The 26,950-nt window shown below is 39.4% G+C and overlaps 1 protein-coding gene across 1 annotated transcript in view; it reads right to left on the bottom strand.

The window, feature by feature from the left end:
- The window catches only part of ANKFN1 (ankyrin repeat and fibronectin type III domain containing 1), a 278,523-nt gene that overhangs the window by 75,118 nt on the left and 176,455 nt on the right, over nucleotides 1-26,950 (bottom strand). Inside the window, exons 8-11 of the mRNA XM_075846863.1 lie at nucleotides 13,522-13,621; nucleotides 11,773-11,905; nucleotides 11,381-11,497; nucleotides 3,675-3,890 (exon numbers count right to left, since the gene is read on the bottom strand). Coding sequence (XP_075702978.1) covers nucleotides 3,675-3,890; nucleotides 11,381-11,497; nucleotides 11,773-11,905; nucleotides 13,522-13,621 — 566 coding nt within the window. The remainder of the gene's footprint in view (nucleotides 1-3,674; nucleotides 3,891-11,380; nucleotides 11,498-11,772; nucleotides 11,906-13,521; nucleotides 13,622-26,950) is intronic.

Here is a 26,950-nt window from a genome sequence, read left to right as displayed (position 1 = left end):
CTTAGACTACGAGTCTGAGATGCTCCCATTGTTCTGGGATTGGCCAGAGCAGCTCATGTTAGCTGTTCTGTCCAATCCGTGAATAGAGGGAGTGTCTTAGACTCAGTCTGGGAAGTGCCATGGCCATTTTGAGACAACACATAGGGGACCCTAAAACGATGGATAAATGGCAGAGGGGCGCTACTGGAGGGCGCTAGGTAATATTACTCCATATACCCCATTAAAACAAGCCCTCATACAGCCACATCAACAACAAAAAATGTTAAAAAATTACGAGAGCAGTTTTTTTGCTACCTCCTATTTGTACCATGGGTTGTCCCCTATACCGCACAGAACAAACATAGGTATTGGGTCGATTACACGTATAGAATAGTCATCTGCATAGAAAGTAAATGGCAACTGGGGAGAAGTAGGACATCAGATCTGAGTGGAAAGTTCATGGACACTGTGTTTGCAAATAGAAAGCTTGACCTACACAGCTCTAGTCTTGGAGATCTACTTTCTGGAACAGAATTACTACACCGACTACACTACAAACCGTAAAAAAAATGCAAGAAAAACCTAGTAAAGCACGTATTTCATATTACAAAGTTTTAGGTTAATCATACTGTACCATAATCTAAATTTGACGTTTTGAGTAGCTTAACTTATTGCTGATATTTCTCCAACTTGGTCAAATATATGGTTGACATATCTGGACCCATCCTTTAACTCAATGCTTATGGCAAAATTTGTAGAACACCTCACTAAAATCTTGGTAACCCTAATGGGGTGGTGGGTATTTACAGTTACTGCAAAGAATAATGTCAAGACAGTAGTGAAAGGCAACTACCCTGTGCCACAAAATGGGGCAGTCAGGTGATGACTTTTTTCATGGCAACTTGAAATACAAAAAGAAAATTTTGTTGATACCGAGAACAGAACTATATTTTAGTTTCAATAATTAAACTCCCTATTTGATGCATAGATGGAAAAAACATACAAAGGAAGATACACAAATAAGTCTTGGTATATGTATTTTTCCTTTTTCCCTGTATAATACACAGTATGTCATCACAATTTGGTATATTCTCCATCATTAATAATGTAGGTCTACTCAAGTGTGAAGGAAAAGTGGTAATACTATGTGTGATCGCTATGCAATGTACATAAAACACCACATCTGAGATTCTTCCATCATCGAGCTGCAGACTGAAATATTCATACATTACAGCTTTATCGTTATAAACATCATCAGCTTGAAAGATGACCAAAGAAAAAATATGAGACTTTTTGTGTGGATTTCATTGAAAACAGAAAAGACAAGCACTTGTTTAATGTTCGTGGATGTCATGTCTAGAGCCCATTTCTAGAAATGTTGAATAAATCAATACTAGTTTTAGGGTATGTGCACACGAGAACTGGCTTTTACGTCTGAAAAGACAGATTGTTTTCAGGAGAAAACAGCTGCGTCGTTTCAGACGTAAAAGCTCCTCCTCGCATTTTGCGAGGCATCTTTGACGCCCGTAATCGTGAGCTGTTCTTCATGGACTTCAATGAAAAACGGCTGAAATTATGTTGCAAAGAAGTGTCCTGCCCTTCTCTGACAAGGCAGTCATTTTACGCGTCGTCGTTTGACAGCTGTCAAACGACGACGCGTAAATGACTGGTCGTCAGCACAGTACGTCGGCAAACCCATTCAAATGAATGGGCAGATGTTTGCCGACGTATTGGAGCCGTATTTTCAGGCGTAAATCGAGGCATATTACGCCCCGTTTTCACCTGAAAATAGGTCGTGTGAACCCAGCCTTACGAGCAGCAGTTCTGTTCCTGCAGGCTTGTCATCTCCTACTTAGTAAGCTGCAGCTGGGGCTGTTAAAGCAACTACTGTACAGCTGATTCCTCAGTGCAGGTTAGATGACCACACTTATGTAAGCCACAGGCTCGCTTAGAGTGAGCATCCTGATTGTTCTGCCTCTCTGAAGAACTCCTGGCCTCAGAATTTAGGTGTAGGTTAAAGAGTTTGCTAGGTGTGTTTGCTTGTGCTACTCAGATCGTGTGTTCCAGCCTAATATTGTGTTTCCATCACTGTCTTGCATTTCCTCAGTCCTTGTTTGCTTCATTGTTTGGTCTTGTTTACGTTTTTATTTTAATTTTTATTTCTTTCTCCATTGAACCCTAATTTACTTGCCTTTTTTCACTGAGTTTTGAATCTCCTTATTTTCATTGCCTTAAGTTCGTAGTGTTTCCCAGTGCTGTGTTAGGGATAGTTTTTGCATTAGGGGCATTGTTTGGGATAGTAAGTGTTAGTAATGTCTGGTGTTAGGGTCAGTCCTTAGGGACAGATCCAGGAATAGATACCATTTAGGGAGAGCTAGTTAGGGTTAACTTTTTATCATCAACGATCATCAGTTTGGTTTTCATCATCTAAATGTTATCACTTAACGCCCATGGATGCCATAAACCGACTTATCGTTGGCCATCTTCCTTTTTTTCCCATCATCTGTCTGACATCATCATCTTGTTACCATTCCTGTCTCATGTGCTCCATAATTCCCTTTCGTTTGTCTGCCCGGTTGTTTTACAATTTGGCCATTAGGTGGTGCCTATTTCTGCCTACTTGTGGCCAACTGGCTTCGTTACTGGAGCATACGCAGGAATTTCTCAAGGGGAAAGTTAAAAAAAATACATGAAGCTTTGGCCAAACTCAGAGTGTTCAGCACACTGCACTTCTCATTCTTATAGCTCCCACTACAGCAGTCTGATGCACTGTACACAGTTTGCCTGAGCCGGTCCTAGCGCCGATGTGCAGTTTGTAACAGTAGTAGTCACCAAGTTTTCTCTCCCGGCACTAGGACAGGCTGTGTACAGTACAGCAGACTCAGATAATACGACTTCTGGTGTTCAGGAAGAAAGACAGCCGAATTGTCTATAATTACCACCCAAAAAATAGTGCCAAACAGATCATGCCCCAGAGTGTAATAGTGCCCCACAGAATAATAGTGTTCCCTTTGTGCCCTACACAGTAATAGTGGCTCCCTTAGTGACATTAACAAAGTTAAAGGACCTCCTTAGTTCCCCCCAATGCAGTAACACTGCCCCCCTATGTGTCTGCACACAGTAATAGTGCTCGCCTCACAGTAATGGTGCCCCCTTACTGCACTTACATGCTTTAGACCCCATGCACATGTTAGTAGATTTCATCTATCCGTAAATACGGATCCGTAGTCATTTATAGCCATCCGTAAATCATCCGCATATGTGGAACGGTGTCAGTAACTACGGTCCAAAGTGCATCCGCAGTTACGGATCTGCAAAAAACCAGGGAGGAATCTTGGGTAATCTCCTGGCGACGCATAGCAGTGCTTGAATAATTACGGACGGCTACGGTTGCACATATGTAGCCGGTCTGTAATTACAGAAGCGCCCATAGACTTCTATGGGGAGTCCGTGCCTTAATTCTCGGACAAATAAAGATAACATGTTCTATCATTTCTACGGCACGGACACCGATCCGTAAAAATCCAGAAAGGAGCCCGTAGCCCATAGAAATGAATGGGTCTGTAATTACGGATGAAAAATATGGTCTTGTGCATGGGGCCTATGTGATAGTTGGTTAAAAAATTGTGTATTGTAATTTTTCAGCACCGTGATGGTATTATTATTGCCAGAACAACATAATTTAACATCATTACCTGAATCGTTATGAGCAAGATGTCCAGTGCTGTTGGTTCCTCAGGTGTTGATAGGGATTTCCTCTGGCTTTGCAACTTAGAAATTTGCATCCATTTACCATTAAAAAATGAATACAATGTTTCAACTTCTCGAATTGTGACTATTAAGACGTTGCCATGTCTATCCTTTATTGGCTCATAATATACCCGTCCTAAGTTGTGAGTGCCAAGCAAATTCTAGGTAAAAAAGACAAAATCAGAATGTTTTATGGTGTTTTTAGCCCTCATACAGCTACATTAAAAAAAAGAATAATTAAAAAAAAAAAATTACATTCATAACTATTTTTGTTTGGTTATCAATGCGACTTTATGTATATCTCTATATCTTTATGGTGTATTGTCAAATGTATGTAGGTAGATACGGTGTGCCGCCAACGTCTTGTTATAGGTTTTGTATGTACAACCACAAAAATGTTTGTACTGAATGGTTTATATGTCAATAAAAAGTTAATGTTAAAAAAAAAAAGTTGCTAACCTTATTTTTTCACTAAATGTCTTTTCTTCTATAATCCCCTGCAATACCTCACACACATTCAAAATCTGGAAAGAAGCTACAAAAAAGGCCCCTCCCTCCCAATTATATTAAAATAAATGGAGGGAAGGGATTCTGAATACTGACTACCACCACACACTTGATTGGAGGAGCTGTAGTAGTAATCCGTAAAACTGACGTGATAGGAGATAAGAGAATAACAGAGCTACTGCAAAATGAGGCACCAGATGTATGGGCAAAACACAAAAAACACGTATTAGGCACATGACAAGCAATGAAAATTCCAGTGAACTAAAGGATTTGGTTAAACAAAACTATGACATGTCAAAAGTTTTATGAAAGTTTAGTTACACTTTAAACCTATATTTAAATGGTCTGCGCAAGGGTTATTTTTTTTAGGCTAACCTCGGACTATTATTGCATTTGTGTTTCTTGCATAGCCCTATATGTATTATATCCTAAGATACACTCAACCGCTTTCGTTCAGCACCTTTCTGTAATTCGTTTAAGTTCGGCGTTTACTGGTTGCCCAGCGAACCTTGGATTACGGAAACTGAGGTGGTACAAAAAAATCTAACATGGGGATCTACTGTTTTTCTCCCACAGTCAGAAGAGGCGTTCTCAGGCTGCTGAGCAACCTCCCGTCTACGGGTACTGATTTGATGCGAAAGTACTAATACTGTGCACAGTCATTACAAATTTAACTTGCTGGAGCCCCTTCAAACAGCTGATCGGCAAGGGTGCTGAGAGTCAGACCCCCACCGATCAGATATTGATGGCCTATTCTCAGGTAGGTGCTGTCCGGTGCTCTCGATCTAGTATTGTGGACTATGGACCTGGCAGCAGTGTTTATCCTGAGGTGACATGATGATATTCTACGGAACCGTAAGGTGTTTATATACTATATCAGAATAAAGATCTACATTTTTTTTTTTTTATATTGAAAATAATTTTTTGATCTCCTAAAAGTAATAAAAATATTTGAACTGGTATTTTGTGGATATTGAATGGGATTTTTTTGTAGGGTCTACCTCATCGATGTCATATGTTTGGTATTGCTGCCTAAATAAACGTAATTTATACATTTTTAGACATTTTCGATGGATTCATTCAGCCCTCCTGGACGGAGACAAATCCAATATGATTCCCACTTGTTTAGGATAGCCAGTGGATTTTGTTGATGCACCGGGATTTGTTGCGAAGGGCAATTTTAATGCCAGCAAATGAAGACTTGTAAGAGATGGCTTGCGAGACTATGTTTTAGAATGTTTTGGTATTAAACCTGTTGTTGTTCAGCCTCATTCTTAGTGTTTATATAGTTCTACCCACATATTGGATACCACAATCGCATTCTATGAAAACTACAAATCCGAGGAACAATTCATAAAGCTTTTGATGGTGAACTCCTCTTTTGTTACATTAGATTTTACGGTCTTGCTTCCAGCCAAAATATTTCAACATTTTTCTTCTTGCTGCATTTGTAAACCCCACAAAAATTTTGAAAAAGCTTATTTTTTTCTGGACATTTCTTGGTTTAGGCATGCTGGGGCAATTATACTTTTTATTCTTCGTCCCCTTCTAAATGTCATATTCAGTTTGTTTCTGGTTTTGCTTTTTTTGTTGAAGCAGGTTGCCTGGGACATTGTCAGGTTATTTTTATACAATGTTTCCATTAGTTTTTTCGGGTATCCCTTTTGTAGGAACCTGGAATTTAACATTTTTGATTGTTCCTTGTATGTGGTCGTACTAGTACAATTTTTTTCTTAAGCGTCTGTACTGGCTAAATGGAATGATTAATGTATAAATGTGCACTTTTAAAAAAAAACAAAAAACGATTTGCATCTACTTTTTTTAAAATTAGTCTTTGTTATGTCATTTCTTGAATTATGACTGACTTCCAAGTCAAAAAATACTTTGTTATCTTTGGAGATGTTCGGTGTGTACTGGAGTTCCCAGTTGTTTTTGGTTAAGTTTATTGCTGCATCTTCTGATCCCCACTAAAGGAAAAACAGGTCATCGATGTATCGATGGTAGTAGATTATATTGTCTTTATATTCAAGAGCTTTTTTGATGTATAGGGACTTGAATTGCCCCATAAATAAATTAGATCTACTTGGGGCGACCCGAGCCCCCATTGCGGTACCACATATCAGGTGGCATAGTTTCCTGTCATATGTAAAGATATTTAAATTCAAGACCGTTCAGTAGGAAGGGTATCTTCAAATAATAATTTACTGCTTCTATGCCCAGATCATGACTTATGAACTCATGAAGATTATATATTTGTGTGTTCCCAGATCTCCAATTAGGCTAGTCAAATCTTTAAGATGGGATGTACTAGATCTTGTAGGTGTAAATCAAGAAAGTGTGTACATAAGGAGTAAAACTATTTCCGGCCATTATAGGACTGGTATTTTGCATTTTTTGCAGTTTTCCCCTCTGAAGCGCTATCTCTAATTCACAGTTTTGCCTGAGGCTAATAAGTGGAGAAAGAGGCAATTTAAGTTATATTACAAAGTTTCTTATATTCGCTTATACGGTACTACGCATTTCTGCAAAGATTGTTGAAAGGACAGTGCCTATTTAAACTATGCATTCCCATCAGGAATTAAGCGACCTTAAGATTTTAAAGCAAATATACAAGAAGGTATGTATGCCACGTGCACCTTCTCAATGATCCAGCAACACAGTATAATTAATTGTCCCCCATATTTCAGTTATCATCCAATTAAATTTCTCCCTCAGCGGATATGAATTAGTTAAAGTCTAGTCACAGGAGTGCATTATGAGCTGGCTTCAATAAAAAAAATCTCCATGGATGCAAAACAGCAGCTGGAGACTCGGAATATCACAATCACTACTGTAATAATAAACTCTACATAATCATAAGTAGACATGTTAAATAAGACTGTCAGATCAGAGTAGAGACAGGTCTGAGGGTTGTAATTGAACTTCGTGGACATCTATCTTTCTATGCAACGTTATGTGGCAATGTATTTTATATATTCAGTCAGGCATCATTGGTGTGGTAGTAGCATAATTTGTGCTGTTATTGGAATGCGTGTGTTTTCTTGATTGGTTTGTGTGTGTATACTAGGGGTATATTCGCACAGGGCGGATATGCTGCGTAAAAGCCCTGGAGCCCGCAGGGAATTGCGGCTGCAAAATTGCACCAAATTGTGGTGCAGTTTTTCCGCAAGAATGTCCGCTGCAGAAAACGGCAGGTTAAAAAACATTAAAAAAGCCTATACTTACCCGTAGTCATGGCGACGCATCCCTCTGACGTCCTGCAGCCCGGCCTCCTGGGATGACGTTTCATTCCACGTGACCGCTGCAGCATGTGATTGGCTGCAGCAGTTACATGGGATGAAACGCCATCCCTGGAGGCCGGGCTTGATGCAGAAGAAGAGAGATCTGGGTAAGTATAGGCTTTTTTTTTTGTGACTTGAAATTTTTGTGGCAGAATCGCAGCCTTTCCTTCGCAAAAATTGCAACATCTTTTATTTGCTGCGGGCAAATAAAACCAGCAACGATAAAGTAGCGATTCTGCAGCATAAATTCACACGCTGCGGTCTAAAAAACTGCACCGTAGGTGAATTCATGAATGTTTTTTTGGCATATTTTTTATGCAGCGTGTGTATGAGATTGGTTCAAATCTCATCCACAATGCTGCTACTGTAATACGCTGCAGATTTTTTTTGCAATTAAATCTGTTTCGGGAAATCCGCAGTGTTACCCTATAAGTTAGCCATAATCTTTATCCTTTTTCTTTCACCTAATACAGACATGTCACCTTTATATTATTTAGTAATTTTTTGGAATTTCTTTTTTATGCAGCGTTTCCCTGATCCCTAAACATTCCCACGAGGATTTGAATGAAGATTTTTTTTCTATTTCGTATTAGTTCCCAGAATTTACACTACCGTTCAAAAGTTTGGGGTCACCCAGACAATTTTGTGTTTTCCATGAAAACTCACACTTATATTTATCAAATGAGTTGCAAAATGACTAGAAAATATAGTCAAGACATTGACAAGGTTAGAAATAATGATTTTTATTTGAAATAATAATTTTCTCCTTCAAACTTTGCTTTCGTCAAAGAATGCTCCATTTGCAGCAATTACAGCATTGCAGACCTTTGGCATTCTAGCTGGTACCAAGTCGCTTACTACCTCAACTTTACCAACTTTTGTTGCAATAAAACTTAAATTTGTTTGCATCTGGATCTCTTGTGTACCTCTGTGTGTGCTGGGGTTATATATTTCCAATATTGTGGGATTCTCGTCCCTACCTTACTAGCACCACGCTAATAGATTGAGGAGTGCATCCCAATATCTATTTTTAATTTGCTGAGGTAATCGGGAGAATTTTCACCCCATGCTTCCAGAAGGCCCTCCCACAAGTTGGATTGGCTTGATGGGCACTTCTTGCGTACCATACGGTCAAGCTGCTCCCACAACAGCTCTATGGGGTTGAGATCTGGTGACAGCACTGGCCACTCCATTACAGATAGAATACCAGCTGCCTGCTTCTTCCCTAAATAGTTCTTGCATAATTTGGAGGTGTGCTTTGGGTCATTGTCCTGTTGTAGGATGAAATTGGCTCCAATCAAGCGCTGTCCACAGGGTATGGCATGGCGTTGCAAAATGGAGTGATAGCCTTCCTTATTCAAAATCCCTATTACCTTGTAAAAATCTCCCACTTTACCAGCACCAAAGCAACCCCAGACCATCACATTACCTCCACCATGCTTGACAGATGGTGTCAGGCACTCTTCCAGCATCTTTTCAGTTGTTCTGCGTCTCACAAATGTTCTTCTGTGTGATCCAAACACCTCAAACTTCGATTCGTCTGTCCATAACACTTTTTTCCAATCTTCCTCTGTCCAATGTCTGTGTGCTTTTTCCCATATTAATCTTTTCCTTTTATTAGCCAGTCTCAGATATGGCTTTTCCTTTGCCACTCTGCCCTGAAGGCCAGCATCCCGGAGTCGCCTCTTCACTGTAGACGTTGACACTGGCGTTTTGCGGGTACTATTTAATGAAGCTGCCAGTTGAGGACCTGTGAGGCGTCTATTTCTCAAGCTAGAGACTCTAATGTACTTGTTTTGTTGCTCAGTTGTGCAGCGGGGCCTCCCACTTCTCTTTCTACTCTGGTTAGAGCCTGTGTGTGCTGTCCTCTGAAGGGAGTAGTACACACCGTTGTAGGAAATCTTCAGTTTCTTGGCAATTTCTCGCATGGAATAGGCTTCATTTCTAAGAACAAGAATAGACTGTCGAGTTTCACATGAAATCTCTCTTTTTCAAGCCATTTGGAGACTTTAATCGAATCCACAAATGCAATGCTCCAGATTCTCAACTAGCTCAAAGGAAGGTCAGTTTTATAGCTCCTCTAAACAGCAAAACTGTTTACAGCGGTGCTAACATAATTGCACAAGGGTTTTCAAGTGTTTTCTAATCATCCATTAGCCTTCTAACACAGTTAGCAAACACAATGTACCATTAGAACACTGGAGTGATGGTTGCTGGAAATGGGCCTCTATACACCTATGTAGATATTGCATTAAAAACCAGACGTTTGCAGCTAGAATAGTCATTTAGCACATTAGCAACGTATAGAGTGTATTTCTGATTAATTTAATGTTATCTTCATTGAAAAAACTGTGCTTTTCTTTCAAAAATAAGGAAATTTCTAAGTGACCCTAAACTTTTGAACGGTAGTGTAATTAACATAAATATTTAAATTAGCTGCATCTATTTAAATGCAGAAAAGTAGGGCACAATTTATATAATGGAATAATATACTGTGGGTCATGTGTCCATTTCCAAAAACGACTAAAAGAGAGAGATGGAATCATTTTGAAAAATTTAATTTACTCCCTCACTACTTCTGGTATTTTCTATGTTATTGTTTACAAACATGAAATAGGAAGAGACCAAGTCTACATATATACGATTCGTCATTATTCCTTTTATTGTTTATTGTGAACATTGGGGCGAGAATTTATCAATCTTTCAGCGCCAGTTTTCTGGCGTAGAAAAGTCGCAATAGGGCTCAAAATGCAAATTTTTGACTTTATTCACCGTCCTCGACATACTCGTGAATAGGGGCAAGGCTTCCAAAAGGTGGGGGCCACAGCAGCCAAACAAATGTACTAGAATTTACACCGAAATCTAGTGTAAATTATAGAGGAAATCTGCGCCAGCTCCTAGCTGGCATAGATTTCACTTTGTGGGGTGTAGAAAGGTAGAGGTTCGTGCCGGGCCCTGTACCTTGCCCTCCCCTCCATCGAACTATGCCCCTTTCGGGCAATAAATAGTAAAAAATAAAAACGAATGCTTCACCACTCGTCTCCCCCTCCAGGTCCCCTCAGGCTCCCTAAGTATGCTGCGGCTCATACAAGGTCCTGATGCCAATGTCAGGACGTTGTATGTGACGCAGCACTGATCACGTTAAGTCATGTGTTGCATAGAAGGCCCTGGCGCTGCTTGGCATCAGGACCTTGTATGAGCCGTAACATGCTGAGGGCGCCTGAGGGGACATGAGGTAAATGAGGAGACATGGGCTCTCCACCTTGGTTTTGATTTGGGGAGAATAATGGGGGAGAATGGAGATTTGGAAATGATTAGAAGACGCCAGATTGATGAGACCAGCTCAAGAGCTTTGGATTTGATTTGGTGGGACAATCTCACCAAAACATGTACTAACGTGTAGTTCATCCTCGGTTGTGCAGTGCAGATGCGGTCCAACTTTTTATGGCATTAGTCTCAAATAGCGCAATACTAAAAGTGCCTAGGATAGTGTGAACTCTAAATATAGCCCTGTATATAGCGAGTTGTTGCGATGTCGAAATGGTCAGTATGGCAAAGTGCCCTCTGTTATCTATGTGGACCATTTGAGGAATGAGATTATATTGAACATTAAGCAGACGTGTTCTAAGGGTAACCACAAGAGTTTCGATTTTCTTCCGATGATGAGATATAGTTTGGATCTCTCCTGCTAAGGCTATGCTTGTAAGGAGTGCAGAGTATAACCTAAAGGGCACGTCAGAGGTATATATGTAAAGATAAGTCATATTAAACATCAACACATGTTACAAACACATTAGCGAAGCAAAATGCAGCATTACACAAGTGAATGAATAGACATCTGGTAAGGATATTACCATACCCACCTGAAGCTGGGCAGTTGCTGCCAACATCTTCTGTCTCGCTTGCAGGGCCGTAGAAGAAGACATGGATATCGACATACTCTGCCGTAGCCACCTAATGTCATCCCACATGCATGACAACTGTAAAATGGTCACAGCACAAGATAAAATTAGGACCTGAGAAACAACAATTTGATATTGGTAGAGTCTCTACACATATACAGTACAGACGTAGTATTTTGGAGCAGCAAAATTGGGAGAAGCTGATGTTTTTTGGATCAGTTTTCTAATCTCTTATAGAGAACACAATGTAAAATAATCACAAGGGCTGTTTTTTATATTAGTACATCATGCTCGGTTGATGTTGAGGTTGAGTTTTAATGAAATGGAGGGTTCCGAAAGGATAAAACACTTACCTTCGTAAACCAGAGGAAATCTTGCATAATCGAACTGGTGCAGGAATCATCAATTTCTACAATTGGGATGTGATCTTCATTTGTTACCAACATGTTATCTTTGTAATAAAATATCACCGCTATGTACAAACCCCTGAAAGAAAAACAAGACGAGATCAGCACAATGATATAATGGGAGCAGGGTGTCTAGTGAAATAAATTATGTCATTGCATTCAATGTCCCTATGTCTCCACACTACTCTATAAGCGCATGGATATGGGTGTTAGCCCTATAAATGATCACACTGTGCTGAGTGTTCCCAATGTCCCCGCACTTTTGTAGCACACGAGGGCAGAGGACACGGCCATAGAAATTAACTTAGTCTACTCGATATACCCTATGTCTCCACACTGTTATAAGCACAGAGACATGGCAGTCAGGGGGCACTCTGAGACTCTTCTCTAATGCCTCATTCAGACGAGCGTTGAAATAGTCAGTGTGACAATTAATGTTTTTTTTTTAACAACCGCCACACGGCTGCCTGTATTTCTATGGGGCTGTTCACACGGCCTTTGATTTTGTTTATGAGGGATCTGTGAAAACGGTTCCCGCATGAGTACAAATTGGCCATGAAAAACTGCAGTTTTTGACACACGCTCATCTGGGTAAGATATTATGGGGGAACACTTCGATTACCAGAATATGCACACAATACTCGTCAACACTTAATGTATATTATCTAAATCTTTATAGGGTTAGCGCAAAAATGAGAATGCTCATATTATTAATTATTCTTGGATCGGGAGCTTGCATCAACCCGAGTGTGATGCCCTGCTAGGCCCCACCATCTTTAAACCCAGGTGATATAGAATGACAAACAGGACAAGTTGTATACAAACCTATCAGGGGACAAAGATGTCCCTGTCTCCTAGTTCCCCTCGTACTACACAATGATTGCAGTGGGATCAAGGACATCAATCGTAATAGAAGTAGGAGATATGACATGGGATACTACTAGCATTCTACCATTCTCCGTCAATGAGGGCATGGGAATCTGTGTCATGTCCTATCACCTGAAGCATAAGCGGCAAGTAATTTATTGGAGTTTTCTGACAGAACCATTGATACAGGAAATATTTACAGATGAGTGCATTGCAACGCCATGCAATTCTTGAGCTACGGACCAAGTTTGGTGCAACTTTCTAATTACTTTTTATTAAAAATAATTTTTACTCTGATATACAGCTGCTTTGTATCCTGTATATAGAGCAGCTGTATCTTGCGCTGAGACCCGAATCAGTCAGGTCAGCGGCACTAACGGGTTATGAACTTAGATGTGATCGATTACAGGTGGATTATGCAGGTCAGAGACACGCAGGACTCGCTGACACTGAACCCGTCAGTGCCGCTGACCTGACTGATTCGGGTCTCAGCGCAAGATCCAGCTACATAGCAGCTGTACTCTCAAAAAGTAAAAAATAATTTTTATAAAAAACATTGCACCAATCACACGGATTGACATTTTTATATATAAAAAAAAGTTTTCAATGGTGTACATAACCTTTAATCTACGGACCCAGACGGATCACTATGGAAGACAACTTTTCATGTGACATACATTGCCATATTCCTAACCTGAAATATTTTAAATTTGCAACTACAACATTTTTGTAAGAGGGATAACATTAGTAATAGGTTGAGAATAAATGGAGCCGAAATTATATATTAAAAATATAAAATAATTAAGACATTAATCTCATATGACCAACCTCTTTAGTGTCTTGACAAATTTGTTTGATGAGTGGAAAAGATGTTTTAAACTTCTGGACACAGACTGTTTGCGACTAGGATTTTGTAATTTCGCACTTTCTGAAACGAAGCACACACGGGAATCATACACATTTTTAAGAGTCTGTTAAACATTTGGTTTTATTATATAAAAACAGCACAATAAAAACCGAGATTATGTAATCTTCTTATAAAACGATTTACCAGTTTGAAATTGCTACTTGGGGCAGTCCCTTAGAAACCCTCTAAATAATATGGTTGAAAGAACTCTTCGCATCAGCTTTATTATAAGGCAGCCATAAATAATTCCCTCATTGTGCCGAGACCAATGTTAAAGCATTTGATTCTATATCTTTTACTACATAAGGTTGATCTAACTGAGCACTAGACAGGGTCCTCTTACACGGCCCGACATGGGCCATCTAAACAATCGCCGATCAACGAGACAGCCCGTTAATCGGCGCTCGTTTTCTCCTTTCACAAGGAGCTACGTTTCTAGACGAGCAATTGTTACAACGATCGCCCGTCCTCATATATTTCCATCATGTCGGCAGCACATGTTTACACAGGGAGATGTGCTGCCGACAACAACATGTTGTGCTGCATAAACGATACGATCAACCGATGAACGAGCAAACATTGACTAATCGTTGCCCTGTTTAACGATTGGGAACGAGCGCTCTGTGATCGCTCGTTTGCCCGAAAATTGGCTGGTGTAAAAGAGCCTTTACAGTATAATATGTACACATATGAGGTAAGGCGGTGCATCCAGCTACACATTGAATGGAGAAGTGGCCACACAAGCTTTTCTTAGATCTTTTTATAACTCCAACAGACATGAATGGAGAAAGCCGTGCACCTGGCGGCCACCAGCTATTAGAGATTAATGCCTCATGCACACGACCGTTGTGCCACAAGGGCCGTTTTTGACGGCATCCGAGTGGCACCCGATAGTCTTCACGGACCCATTCACTTTAGCGGGTGAATCGGGTCCGTGAAAAATCGTCGAGTCTCCGATCCGAGGAAAGCTAGGAAATGTTCTATCTTTCCTCGGATCACTGAAGGGAATCGGCCGGCACACACGGTCATGTGCATGCGGCGTTATCCTTTGAAATACACATGTATTTATTGCTTCCCTTTTTAAAATCATTATATGGAATATAAGTTTGACATTTTGATTATATTGAAATTAAGGGAATCAATTGCTGGTGTCATAAATGATTAAGTTATGCAAATATTTAAAACAACACGTACACAAATTGACCATATAGACACAGAGACAATGTGCATGTTATGGGAAATTGTTCACCGCTTGAACATGCGGTCAGGGAAAGGCTTCTGGCCTCTATGGCAGTATCGGACCCACTAGAGGAATAATTCTGAGGGCTCATTCTCCACCTATACAGAACATGTTCCCATCCACTTTTAATGGGTTCAGGATCGGGCTGTTTTGAGCCTTTAGGACCAGGCACCATTTATTATTTTTAGCACGTGTTATTTAAACGGCTATAACTTTTTAATTTTTTGGGCTTCCGGTGGGATTTTTGCAACATTTTTTTTCCTAGACAACACAGGTTACTTTTTTTCTCACTTGTATACACATTCTTTTCTTATTTTAGAAATTTAAGGCTTATAGTTTAAAAATAATAGTAAAAAAAAAATGCTCTTTTACATTTCGGCTATTTTTTTCTGGTAATAATATAGTTTTACCCTAAAATAGACCTTTTATTTGTGATAGTCATTGTCTCCCGCAAATTTTAAAATATATCATGTCTATTTTAGGGTAATTAGGTAAGGGTTAGTGTTACGGTAATGATGGGCATGGGGAACGTTTTTATTTGGGGTGGGCATTTTATGTGTATTTATTATTTAATTTGTTTTTACTTTATTTTACTTTTATTTTTTTATTGTTATGCCTGTGCCTGAATATAACTACTATAAAACTGCCCCTATACACAAGAATATAACTACTATAATACTGCCCCCTATATACAAGAATATTACTACTATAATACTGCCCCTATATACAAGAATATTACTACTATAATACTGCCCCTATATACAAGAATATAACTACTATAATACTGCTCCTATATACAAGAATATAACTACTATAATACTACCCCTATATACAAGAATATAACTACTATAATACTGCCCCTATATACAAGAATATAACTACTATAATACTGCCCCTATATACAAGAATATAACTACTATAATACTGCCCCTATATACAAGAATATAACTACTATAATACTGCTCCTATATACAAGAATATAACTACTATACTACTGCCCCTATGTACAACAATATAACTACTATAATAGTGTCCCCTATGTACAAGAATATTACTACTATAATACTGCTCCTATATACAAGAATATTACTACTATAATACTGCCCCCTATATACAAGAATATAACTACTATAATACTGCCCCTATATACAAGATTACTACCATAATACTGCCCCCTATATACAAGAATATAACTACTATAATACTGCTCCTATATACAAGAATATAACTACTATAATACTGCTCCCTATATACAAGAATATAACTACTATAATATTGCCCCCTATATACAAGAATATAACTACTATAATACTGCCTCCTATATACAAGAATATAACTACTATAATACTGCTCCTATATACAAGAATATAACTACTATAATACTGCTCCTATATACAAGAATATAACTACTATAATATTGCCCCTATATACAAGAATATAACTACTATAATACTGCCTCCTATATACAAGAATATAACTACTATAATACTGCTCCTATATACAAGAATATAACTACTATAATACTGCTCCTATATACAAGAATATAACTACTATAATACTGCTCCTATATACAAGAATATAACTACTATAATACTGCTCCTATATACAAGAATATAACTACTATAATACTGCTCCTATATACAAGAATATAACTACTATAATACTGCCCCCTATATACAAGAATATTACTACTATAATACTGCCCACTATATACAAGAATATAACTACTATAATATTGCCCCCTATATACAAGAATATAACTACTATAATACTGCCTCCTATATACAAGAATATAACTACTATAATACTGCTCCTATATACAAGAATATAACTACTATAATACTGCTCCTATATACAAGAATATAACTACTATAATACTGCCTCCTGTATACAAGAATATAACTACTATAATACTGCCCCTATATACAAGAATATTACTACTATAATAGTGCCCACTATATACAAGAATATAACTACTAAAAAGAAAGCAGCACTGCTCCAGTGGGTGGGTGCAAACAAATCCTCCTGGACTTGTAATTAAAAAATAGAGGCAGCACTCAAAATAGTGAATAAAGAAAGTGGTGAATGTATCCACCCCAGCGTTTCGATTCAACTCAATGTTTTGCGGTCAAACACAGTATTATATATATATATATATATATATATATATATATATATATATATATATATATATATATATATAAATAAAAGGAAAAAGCAAAGTATAGGAGCTGCACCGTAGCATGCAGTGAGGGTGCTATCCTCAGGGGAGACTTGACATGAAACCCCGATACGCACAATCGCAATCCAGAGGAAAAGAGGCAGCACTCCAATATTATAAAGATCCAAAATTTTTATTCACCCAACATAGAGGCCTCTATGTTGGGTGAATAAAATTTTTGGATCTTTATAATATTGGAGTGCTGCCTCTTTTCCTCTGGATTGCGATTATATATATATATATATATATATATATATATATATATATTCATATAATATTAAATATATTTTTGTACGTCAACACAAGATTGTTATCAGATATTATATCTCAGGAGGCAGCATTTTGCCATTGTACTAGTAAATGATCCTTAACCCAATATGATACCAGAATGAGTGTTTGCCAAAACTATTACGATTTAAAATCCAAAGGCCAATCTTATGACATCATGTTTAGAATGTACGGGCCAAAATAACGACATGGTTCACACTCTCTCGTAAGCCAATACTATGACATCATGTCGGCTCACATCTAAGCCAGCTCACTAATTCTCTCAAACTATACTTAGTGATGTGGTCTTTATATAATATAATTTACAGAAATTTCTAATACACATAATTCATGCCTTAAAGGGACACTCCGGCCAAAACTAAATTTTCCCATGTCCTCCATTCTGGTATTCCATGTGTCAGTCTCTCACCTGTTATTTTTCTTGCTGCCTCTCTTTCTATATATTAGACTGGGACGGTTGCTTAGCAGCAGTGTGAATCAGGCTCGGTGACTACTTTCTCTACTTGGGTCTATGGAGATCTATGTGTCACCCATCACAGGCTTCAGCAGTTCCTGTACCACACTAGTATTACACAGGTGAGGACAGAAACTTCTATCATCAGCCACCACTGATACTTACACAGGTTCCGGTCACACCGGTATAATGTAGAAGAATATAGTGCTGCCTCCCTGTCTATATACTTATGGCTTCTCAGCTTATTTAGGAGAATATAAAGAGAAAGATAATGACAAATGGTATGGTCTTTAGCTGGTCATGTGGTGCTGTGCTGAAGTATCATGGGATTGATAGCAAAGCAGAGAGGAAGAGAAAGCTGGGGAAATCTAAGAAGCAAGATGGAGGCTTTTTTTAAAGCACAGACAAGGCAGCAGTTCAAAAGGTAAGTACAGTATACATAAAAGAAGTGTAGAGAGGTATACAGTCAGTAGGGGGTGCAGACATGGAAAGCTGTGTTTCCACTGGAGGTCTTCTTTAATATAGAAGTAGCATTATAGTTGTAATACCTTAACTAGAACTTTTTTTTATAATGTTGTTTGCTATTTCAAAGCATTGATCTTTAGACATGGACCTACATTCACCTAGTGGCTGCACATAGCCATCCCTTTGCAAGACTGTCAGCAGATTGCAGGCTGCCGTTTCCTCTCTATGGTCGAGCAGATACAGACCTTTATAAAACAATCTGTGTTTGATGATAATCTGCAGGGAAATTACTGTGCTAGTAATCCTAGCTTTTCTCTTCTATTATTGGTCTACTTCTCTTAGAGGGAGCCCAGACAGTAGTATACAGACTCTGCCACACAGATTCCATATGAATAAATAAAAAACATCAGTTTCCATCTGTATTAAATCTGAGGTACCCAAAAGTATAGTATTGCCCTATATATTTTTTATGGGTGCCGTATTAACAGATCCAAACAACACAGAACCATAATACAGCTGTGTACATAAACGAATAGGAGTGGGTAAGGTGATATTGTAGCTGAAGTGCAACATTTAAAATGAAAAAAGTAGTGCAAAAATTCTAAAAGATTTAGAAACCTTCTTGTTCCAACTCTGTTCACACCTATTTTCTTTGTCCATGACTAGATGGCCAAAATTACAGTTAAGGCTATGTTCACACCTGAATCTGTGTGTTCTGTTGTCCTGCTCCGTTAAAGGAGCAGAACGAGGGAATAACGGAAGCAACGGTTCCGTTGCACAACTGACACCACCGGCCATCGACGGAACCCATTTCGTTTAATAGGTTCCACCGACCTTTCAGTCGGGGTGTCCGTGGTTTTACTGGAGACAATAGCGCAGGGTAATCTCCAGTAATCTCGGTCGGATCTGCGACGGAGGCCCCGAACAGAGTGCAGATGTGAACGAGGCCATACACTGACACACATATGAAAGGAGTAGAAAGAGAGCAGGAATAAATTGTCTGTTTTGACTCTTATAAAAAGAAATTCAATGTATGTGCTCAGTGCAGAATTTCATCAGATTTGGGGGCTACTTTATAGAACTTCAGCCTCTCAGGTTCTATGTATTTTAGTCCAATACATTTGAATATGCAGTGAAATGAGTGGCTTTCTGATATATTAGGGTTAAGTAACTTGCTACATGCTTGTGTTACCTTACGTAATAGATAGCAAAAAATGTAATGCGAATATTTCTGATACCACAAGATGTCACTATTAGACGGACACGGTTTATAATCATCTAAAAGCAAAACAGGAAAACAACTGATATTAAACACAAGTACTAGGTGATCAGTGACACATATACGGTCGCCAAACTTATTATACTATATACTATAACGTGCCCAAATGAAGCCGTATACAATACCAAATCTTCAACACACAAGAAATTCCTATGTGTGGGGTTGGTTGACCGACTACAATGACTAGAGAACGTATGCAGCACATCGAGCACTTGATGTTGATAAAAGAGCGGTACAGTTCTGTCCTAGAGACCTCTCTACATTTAGAGCTTAATCAGACGAGCGTGTCAAATCAACCGTGAAAAACTGACGTTTTTCAGGGCCGATTTGCACCTGTGCGGGACCCGTTTTCCTTTATCCTTCATAGACTTGAGTCTATTGAGTAATTCATGAAAATGGACAAAAATAGGACATCCTATTTGTTTTTACGGGCCGTTCACACGGTCCTTTAAAACAACGGCCGCGTGAATAGACCCATAGAAAAACATGCAGCCGTGTGACGGGCATTAAAAAAACGTCCTTCACACAGACGATTTCAACGCTCGTCTAAATAAGGCATCAGGGCGAGTTCAGATCTGGCGGAATTGTCACAGATTGCACCCCCTAAAAACGAAAATCTGCACGAAAATCAGAGTATGATGCAAATGTGAAAATCTGCAGCGTACTTATTGAATCGCGAAAATGCGGAGGATTTTTACAGTGGTCTGAAATCTGCATGTACAGATGTGTCCTCCGTTACTTTCGCTCTTAGGCTTCGTTCACCTTTGCGTTGGCTTGTCTAGTTTTCTGTTCTGTCATAGAAACAGAAAAATGGGAATTTTTTTTTACAAGTGCTGGATCCATCATGTGGGTTTCCATCATGGTGTTCGTAGCCTTGCCAGAAAAAATAGCACAATAGGCTGCGCTATTTTTTCCGACACTTTTTGACCGGATCTGCGACTGAGGCTGAGCCTCTAAGGCAGATGTCAACATAGCCTAAATTCAAGATAATCCAAGATGTAGGACGCGAGATGTTAAACACATGTAAAAGAACTTGTTCCTCCGATGGATGCATCCGACAGATTCCATCTGTTAGCCATGCGACGCCCATAGACTTCCATGTTAATAAAAATGTATAGGGCACAGCCCTCCAGTAAAGACACATACAGTATACGTTAGACGTGTATGCTTTTAGAACATGGGAGTCTACAGGCGATGGGTGGCCAACGACTGGCATCCATAACAGGCATCTGTTGGACATCCGTAGCCCATAAACTACCATGTTACAAATTTTTTTTTAACCGAATGGCTGTGACGGATGCCTCTGACAGATGCCATACCTTGCTTTTTAAAACACAATTAGGCATATTTATTATTTCAATATTTGCCAGTCCCTCTAAAAAGTCTAGTGAAATCCAGTAGTAGCTCCCACTAACGGCATCCCGGCAATCATATTACCAGTCATTGAGCGCTTTGTAGAAGCCATCTGCGTCCCCGCAAACCACTGAATGCCAGGCACCCAACATTCAGCTGCCCGATCGCTCGGGCAGCCAACTAAAACCTGCGTCTTAAATACACCATGGCGCAGGCTTTAAGGACCCCGATCGCTGGATGTTTATATACAGCCAGCGGTCAGAAACACGTTAAGGCAAAAAGTGCCTGGTAAGAGGACGACCTGCCCTACCTATTACCGGATTTAATTTACAATCGGGGGCTGTAATAGAAAAAAAACAAACCACTGGAGTGTCTCTATAAATTATTTCCGTGTATACAATACTGATGTTCATATTTTATGTTACACAAATGTGGGGAAGGAACGACTAAAGATGTTTTACTTGGGGTAGGTTTTATTTTTTCTTTATTTAGTACAGGTTTCCATTTAATAGAAGAAATAACAAACTTCAGCACTTTAGGTGGCATTTTCCAAGTTTCATTGCCACTATAGAAACTAGGAATGTCCGAACTCAACAACCGTGTCTGTTAGTTTATCTCAAGTAAAACCGAAAATGTGATGGCAAAGAGATACTGTATTTTGTTTGTAGGATTATGGCATTAGTAACTATAACAATGGTGACGAGAGTCCTGTCAGCCGTTCTAAGGAACTGGTGACGAACATATGTACAATTCCCTTCGTTTTACTCCAGTCTGTCAAGTCATTTGTTTGCCCTTCATAAAGATAACATGTTTATTACCATAGCTAGCCTTCCACATTTATTGTACATGGAGATGATTTGTTACTTTAAAAGCAATCTAACAATCGTAGGAAATAAGGTAAATGAAAAGATTACTAAATATCCTTTCAAATTCTTCACAGCATGAAACAAGGATTTTCTTCACATTCAATGAAATCAAGGACATAACTAGAAATCATGAGTTAGAATAGAAAATTCAGAAACGGGCCCCATCTTGTCGACAATAAAAACTATAGAAATGGAAGTAAAAGCATAACTACTTTTACTTAAGCCCCATGCACACTAATGTATTGCCCAGGAGCGCAAAAAGAACGGACATGTTTTGCGGTCCAGGCTCATAGAAATTAATGCACGCAGCCATGTGCATTTGCGGGCGACTCCGCGTCCGTCCGACCCATGAGGCATGAGGCCTTAAGCAGCAATAGAGACGCAGATCAGCAGAAACGAAGAACTAGAAAACGTTTGAATAACCCCCCTGAGCAAGAGACCAGACCACAATGTACCAGTCTTAAGGCCCTATTACACCAGCCAATTTTGGCCGGTGCAGCAAGCGCCGATCAACGAAACAGCTCGTTGATCGGCGCTCATTTGCTCCTGTTACAAGGAGCTATGTATGGGGAGGAGTGCTTGTTTCTACGGTCGCTCATCCCCATACGTTATGTCGGCAGCGCATCTTCCTGTTTACACAGGGATACGCGTTGCCGACAACGATAATATTTAACTTTTTTTAAAACGATACGATCAGCAGATGGACAAGCGAATGGTCGTTCATCTGCTGATCGCTGCCCTGTTTACACAGGACAATTATCGGCAATGTTCTATGAACCCTTGTCTGCCTGATAATCGCCCAGCGTAAAACCCCAGTAGTCTTCTCAGGCCTCCTCGCTGCTGGGCACCAGAAAATCAGGAGTACAAGCTTATAGGCCGATACACCCCCCCCCCCCAATTTTTTGTTTATCGAAGACAACTTTTGGAACACGATAGACTTAGATACACCATCTCCGCAGTACACTGTCCCTGAAAATGACTTTATAATGAAAATGAGCATTGCGCTGCCTGGAACCTGAATCCGTTAATCATTTTTCAGTGAGTTGCCAAAAATCTTTTTTTACAAAGACTGGTGTAAAGGTCCTATTACACGGCCTGACATGGGCCGTGTAAACAAGTGCCAATCAACGAGACAGCTCGTTGATCGACGCTCGCTTGCTCCTTTCACAAGGAGCTAGTAGGAGGACGAGCGCTTGTTAATATGATCGGTCGTCCTCATACATTTCACGTCTCTTACACAGGGAGATGTGCTGCCGACAATGTTATTTAATACTGCAATGATCAGCCAATGAACGATCAGCCAATCATGGAGCGGAGCAGCAATACCAGACACAACCTACAGACAGGTGTGGCGCTATTTTTGTAAGAAAGTAACTATGATTTTCTGGTCCTGGAAAACCCTTTTTAAACAGCAGCATGCTGCAAGGAAATGTATTCTCATTAAATTACAGAAGATTTATTTTGTAAGTGGTCTCATGCTCAAAGGGATTGTCTCACAACCCGCACTCTCTTTTGCAATTGTTACAATAGTGTTACCCCTATGTAAAGCACGATGGAAGATTTTCACGCTATATAAATAATAACATGTGCCCTATTAGGGGATATGACCTCAGAGGAGGGTTTCCCACTTGGAACACCACTCCATGGGCCACAGCAGAGACCGCTAACAGCAGCTCTTGCTCGATCAGACTCATGTTAAAAAGATGACTAGCATGCAGGGAAAATGTATAACCGAAGGCAAGTCAAAGGATAAATCAGCTATTTGCCAGGGTTGTGGTAAACCAGACATTCGGAAAATATAGAAAAAAGGTAATGCCAATTCAGGTCAGGCATGATCATGACGTGGGCCGTGTAAACGAGCGCCAATTCACGAGAAAGCTCATTGATCGGCGCTCGTTTGCTCCTTTCACAAGGAGCTATGTATGGGGACACCCGCTCGTCCCTACGACCGCTCATCCCCATACATTTCTATCATGTCGGCAGCACATCTTTCTGTTTACACAGGGGGGGGATGTACTGCCGACAATGATAATATTTTCTGCATTTAAAAGGATACAATCAGCCGATGAACGTTTGCTCGTTCATCCGCTGATCGTTGCCCCTTTATCTGTGATCGCTCGTTTGCCCGATAATTGGTCAGTGTAAAAGGGCTCTTAGAGAACTATATAGAGGTTGGTTCTAATAAAGTTTATTAATCTTTTATATCCCGGTATAATTATTAATCAGTGCATTAAAGTTGTAAACGAAATTTTATATTAGATGAATTTAAGAGCAGTTTACTTGGCATGAGTTGCCATTTTTTCTTAGCAATATATCTATTAAAAGCAAATTGTGCATGTTCATTTTAGTGACTTGGCAGTGACCTAAAATGTACTGTTTGGAATGGTTTTTCTTCCTTTCTAAGCACGATAATTTGTTCTTATAAAATTTTGTTTCATCTAGAATCCAAATCATAAATCTGTGGGCAGTCCTCCGTCACACGGGGACCTTATAATTCGATTTTTTTTATGCCAAATATAAGAATTCATCATTAAATTAATAAAATCGCAAAACTATTCCAAAAAGATTATGTATTCATTCTTAATGAGATGTAGAGACTGTAAAAAGAAAGTTGATCTCCTGCATAATAAGAGTAACAAATGTGTTATCCTTTTCCTAAAGTAATAAGTAACACATTTAGTGTGGAATTAAGACGTATTTTCCTGGAAGGCAGTGTACACAAACAGAGATCGCAACAGAACACGAGAGAAGGAAAAAGAAAAAAGAAAAAAAAAAAAGATTTAAGGAATTACTGCCATAATCCAGGGACATAAAGGTCACTTTGTAACTTGCAGAGCTTTTGACAACAGGACTGTTTTAGCAATGTATGAAAGGAGCTGTCAATGGCCTGTTAATACATTCATTCCAATAAACCCCACAGAATGGAAGGGATTGCTGGAGGAGGACAGAGGTCAGACGGCTACAAGTATTTGTTTGGTGCACTTCTATAAAAGGTGAAGCCATAGGGAAGCTCGTGTGGCACAGGAATGAGCCTGTTGAAATGAGTTGCCAAATAAGTGAATGCTACAAACATACCAGTAACAGGATACAGAATTAGCAGATTAAATAGCAGCCATTGTATGCTCCGGAGGAATGCACTGAGACGAGAAAATAAAGCGAGATAAAAGTGCAGAGATTTACAATGTGTATCATCTATATCTTCCATCCACAGATCTTAGCTTATCTGCATATGTCTATTTGTGTAGGGTACAGCTATATAAACACGTAATACACTAGAATGTATCGGCAGCTGCGAGACCGTGTCAGCGTATCGTTATGTTGACTCACCCAATATCAGTCTAGTTAATAAAAGATGTATCCCTGATCAGACAAGCGGCCCTATATTTAAATCGGGGTATGCAAGTATAGATATTCTGCTACAAAATGAAGAATTTTATCAATTAGTCAATCAGAGCAAAAACGTAAAAAAAAAAAATTGCCACATGGATAGATACAATTGGCCTTTTTAAACCGATCTGATAAATATTCTTGTCTATCCAATAGATTTTCTTCGGTTTGAAATAATGGCAAAAGTAAAAATTACTTCTATAAATGTAAGTTCATAAAATTTAATGCAAAACAGTTATGCAAAAAGTGTATCGGAGTATATATATGTGAAAAATGTCGCAACATAGCAATGTTAATACATTTTACTGAATTAAGTAAGGCCGAACCTAATTTTTCCTTAGATAAATGAAAAACAGCATTTTGTGTTTTGTGTTACGAGTAAGAAGATTCTGATAATAGAGCAAGGTAGTTACCAAGAAATCAAATTCCACATGCTAGGTAACTAACACCGGTAGCCACGGGCCGTCGGATTACTCACCTCCCGACGGCCGCAGCCACTGTTCTGTGAGCGCTGGCCCGCATCTCCTCCTCAGGAGACACCAGCACTCACTTCTGCTTCATTCTGCTGTGTCCCATAGGACACATGAAGTAATTATGGAATTAGCCCATACTCACCCTGGACTATAAGAAGTGCCCTGCCCCTTCCTTAATTGCCTGAACGTTGTTGTGTTTACCCGTGTCAGTCTTTGCAAATGGTCCCTTGGAGTTTTCCAGTTCCCAGTGTTCCTGCTACCTGTATCCCGTGCTACCTTGTTCTTGTGCCTTAGAGAGTTGGAGTCGTGTTGTGCCACCGATCACGTCTGCTGTGCTGCATCAAGCCTGGTGTCTGCCGCCAAGGTCCCATCCGAGCCTTACCATCGCTACTGTCTGAACGAACACAGGTACCCTTACTCTGACTATAGACATTGACTTGGTACTCTGTTTGGCCAGCTGCTATCCGGCTACAGCGGTACAACCCAGTGGGTCCACATACTCACAGTTTGTGACAGTAACAATGACACCAGCTAGGAGAATTATTAGGATGGAAATGTCCATCTTTATACTGAGGAATGAGTTTTGAAACCATGGCTGGTCCATCGATGGTTTAGAAATGGGTTATTACTCAAAGTGAGGTAAGCACAGACAAACTAGAATGATTTGCCTCATTGGTCTGTCCTAAAATTAAATTATTCATTTAGCTAGTCTATATTTGGCTGCATAATAATCTATATTGTCTGCAGGTTCTTAGAATACTTTTCTTAGAAAATATACACAAAAAGGCTATGTAAATGACTCAAGCAAACAAGAGATTAATTTATTTCTTTAAAAAGTCCTTTAAATATAAGAAAAAATGCATCTTACCATATTATTAAATTAGTAATGCATTGTTAGCTCTTAGAATGCACAGGGGCAATCCTTCCTCATTGTTTTAATGCCTTTCTCCTGTGTATTATCCAAATTGGCACAGAAGACAAAGTGATGTAACTAGAAGTGTAAAATACACTTAAAATAGATGTGGAAGGACTAAGAGGAAGCTGAGGCCCGTGAGGTATCTGTACGTGTACGTAAGTAGGTTACAAATTAACTAAAAAGAGATTTAAAGGTGAACTCTCATGTGGAAATTGGCACCGGTAGTGTGCCACATGGCCAATTACCACAGAACAAAACACTGCATATTTTACCATGTCAAGATGTAGTGTACAGTGGCGCACACTACATCCCAATGCTGGATAGCACCAGGACCCATTGCAACGGCGCCCAGAGGAGAACAAGAGCCAGAAGCGAGGAAGGTAGGTATACAGACCAATATCTATTGTA

This window comes from Rhinoderma darwinii, chromosome 13 (assembly GCF_050947455.1).
Source record: "Rhinoderma darwinii isolate aRhiDar2 chromosome 13, aRhiDar2.hap1, whole genome shotgun sequence".
NCBI classification, from domain to species: domain Eukaryota; kingdom Metazoa; phylum Chordata; class Amphibia; order Anura; family Rhinodermatidae; genus Rhinoderma; species Rhinoderma darwinii.
The sequence above is the reverse complement of the archived record's forward strand: the minus strand, read 5'-3'. Positions and strand labels throughout refer to the sequence as shown.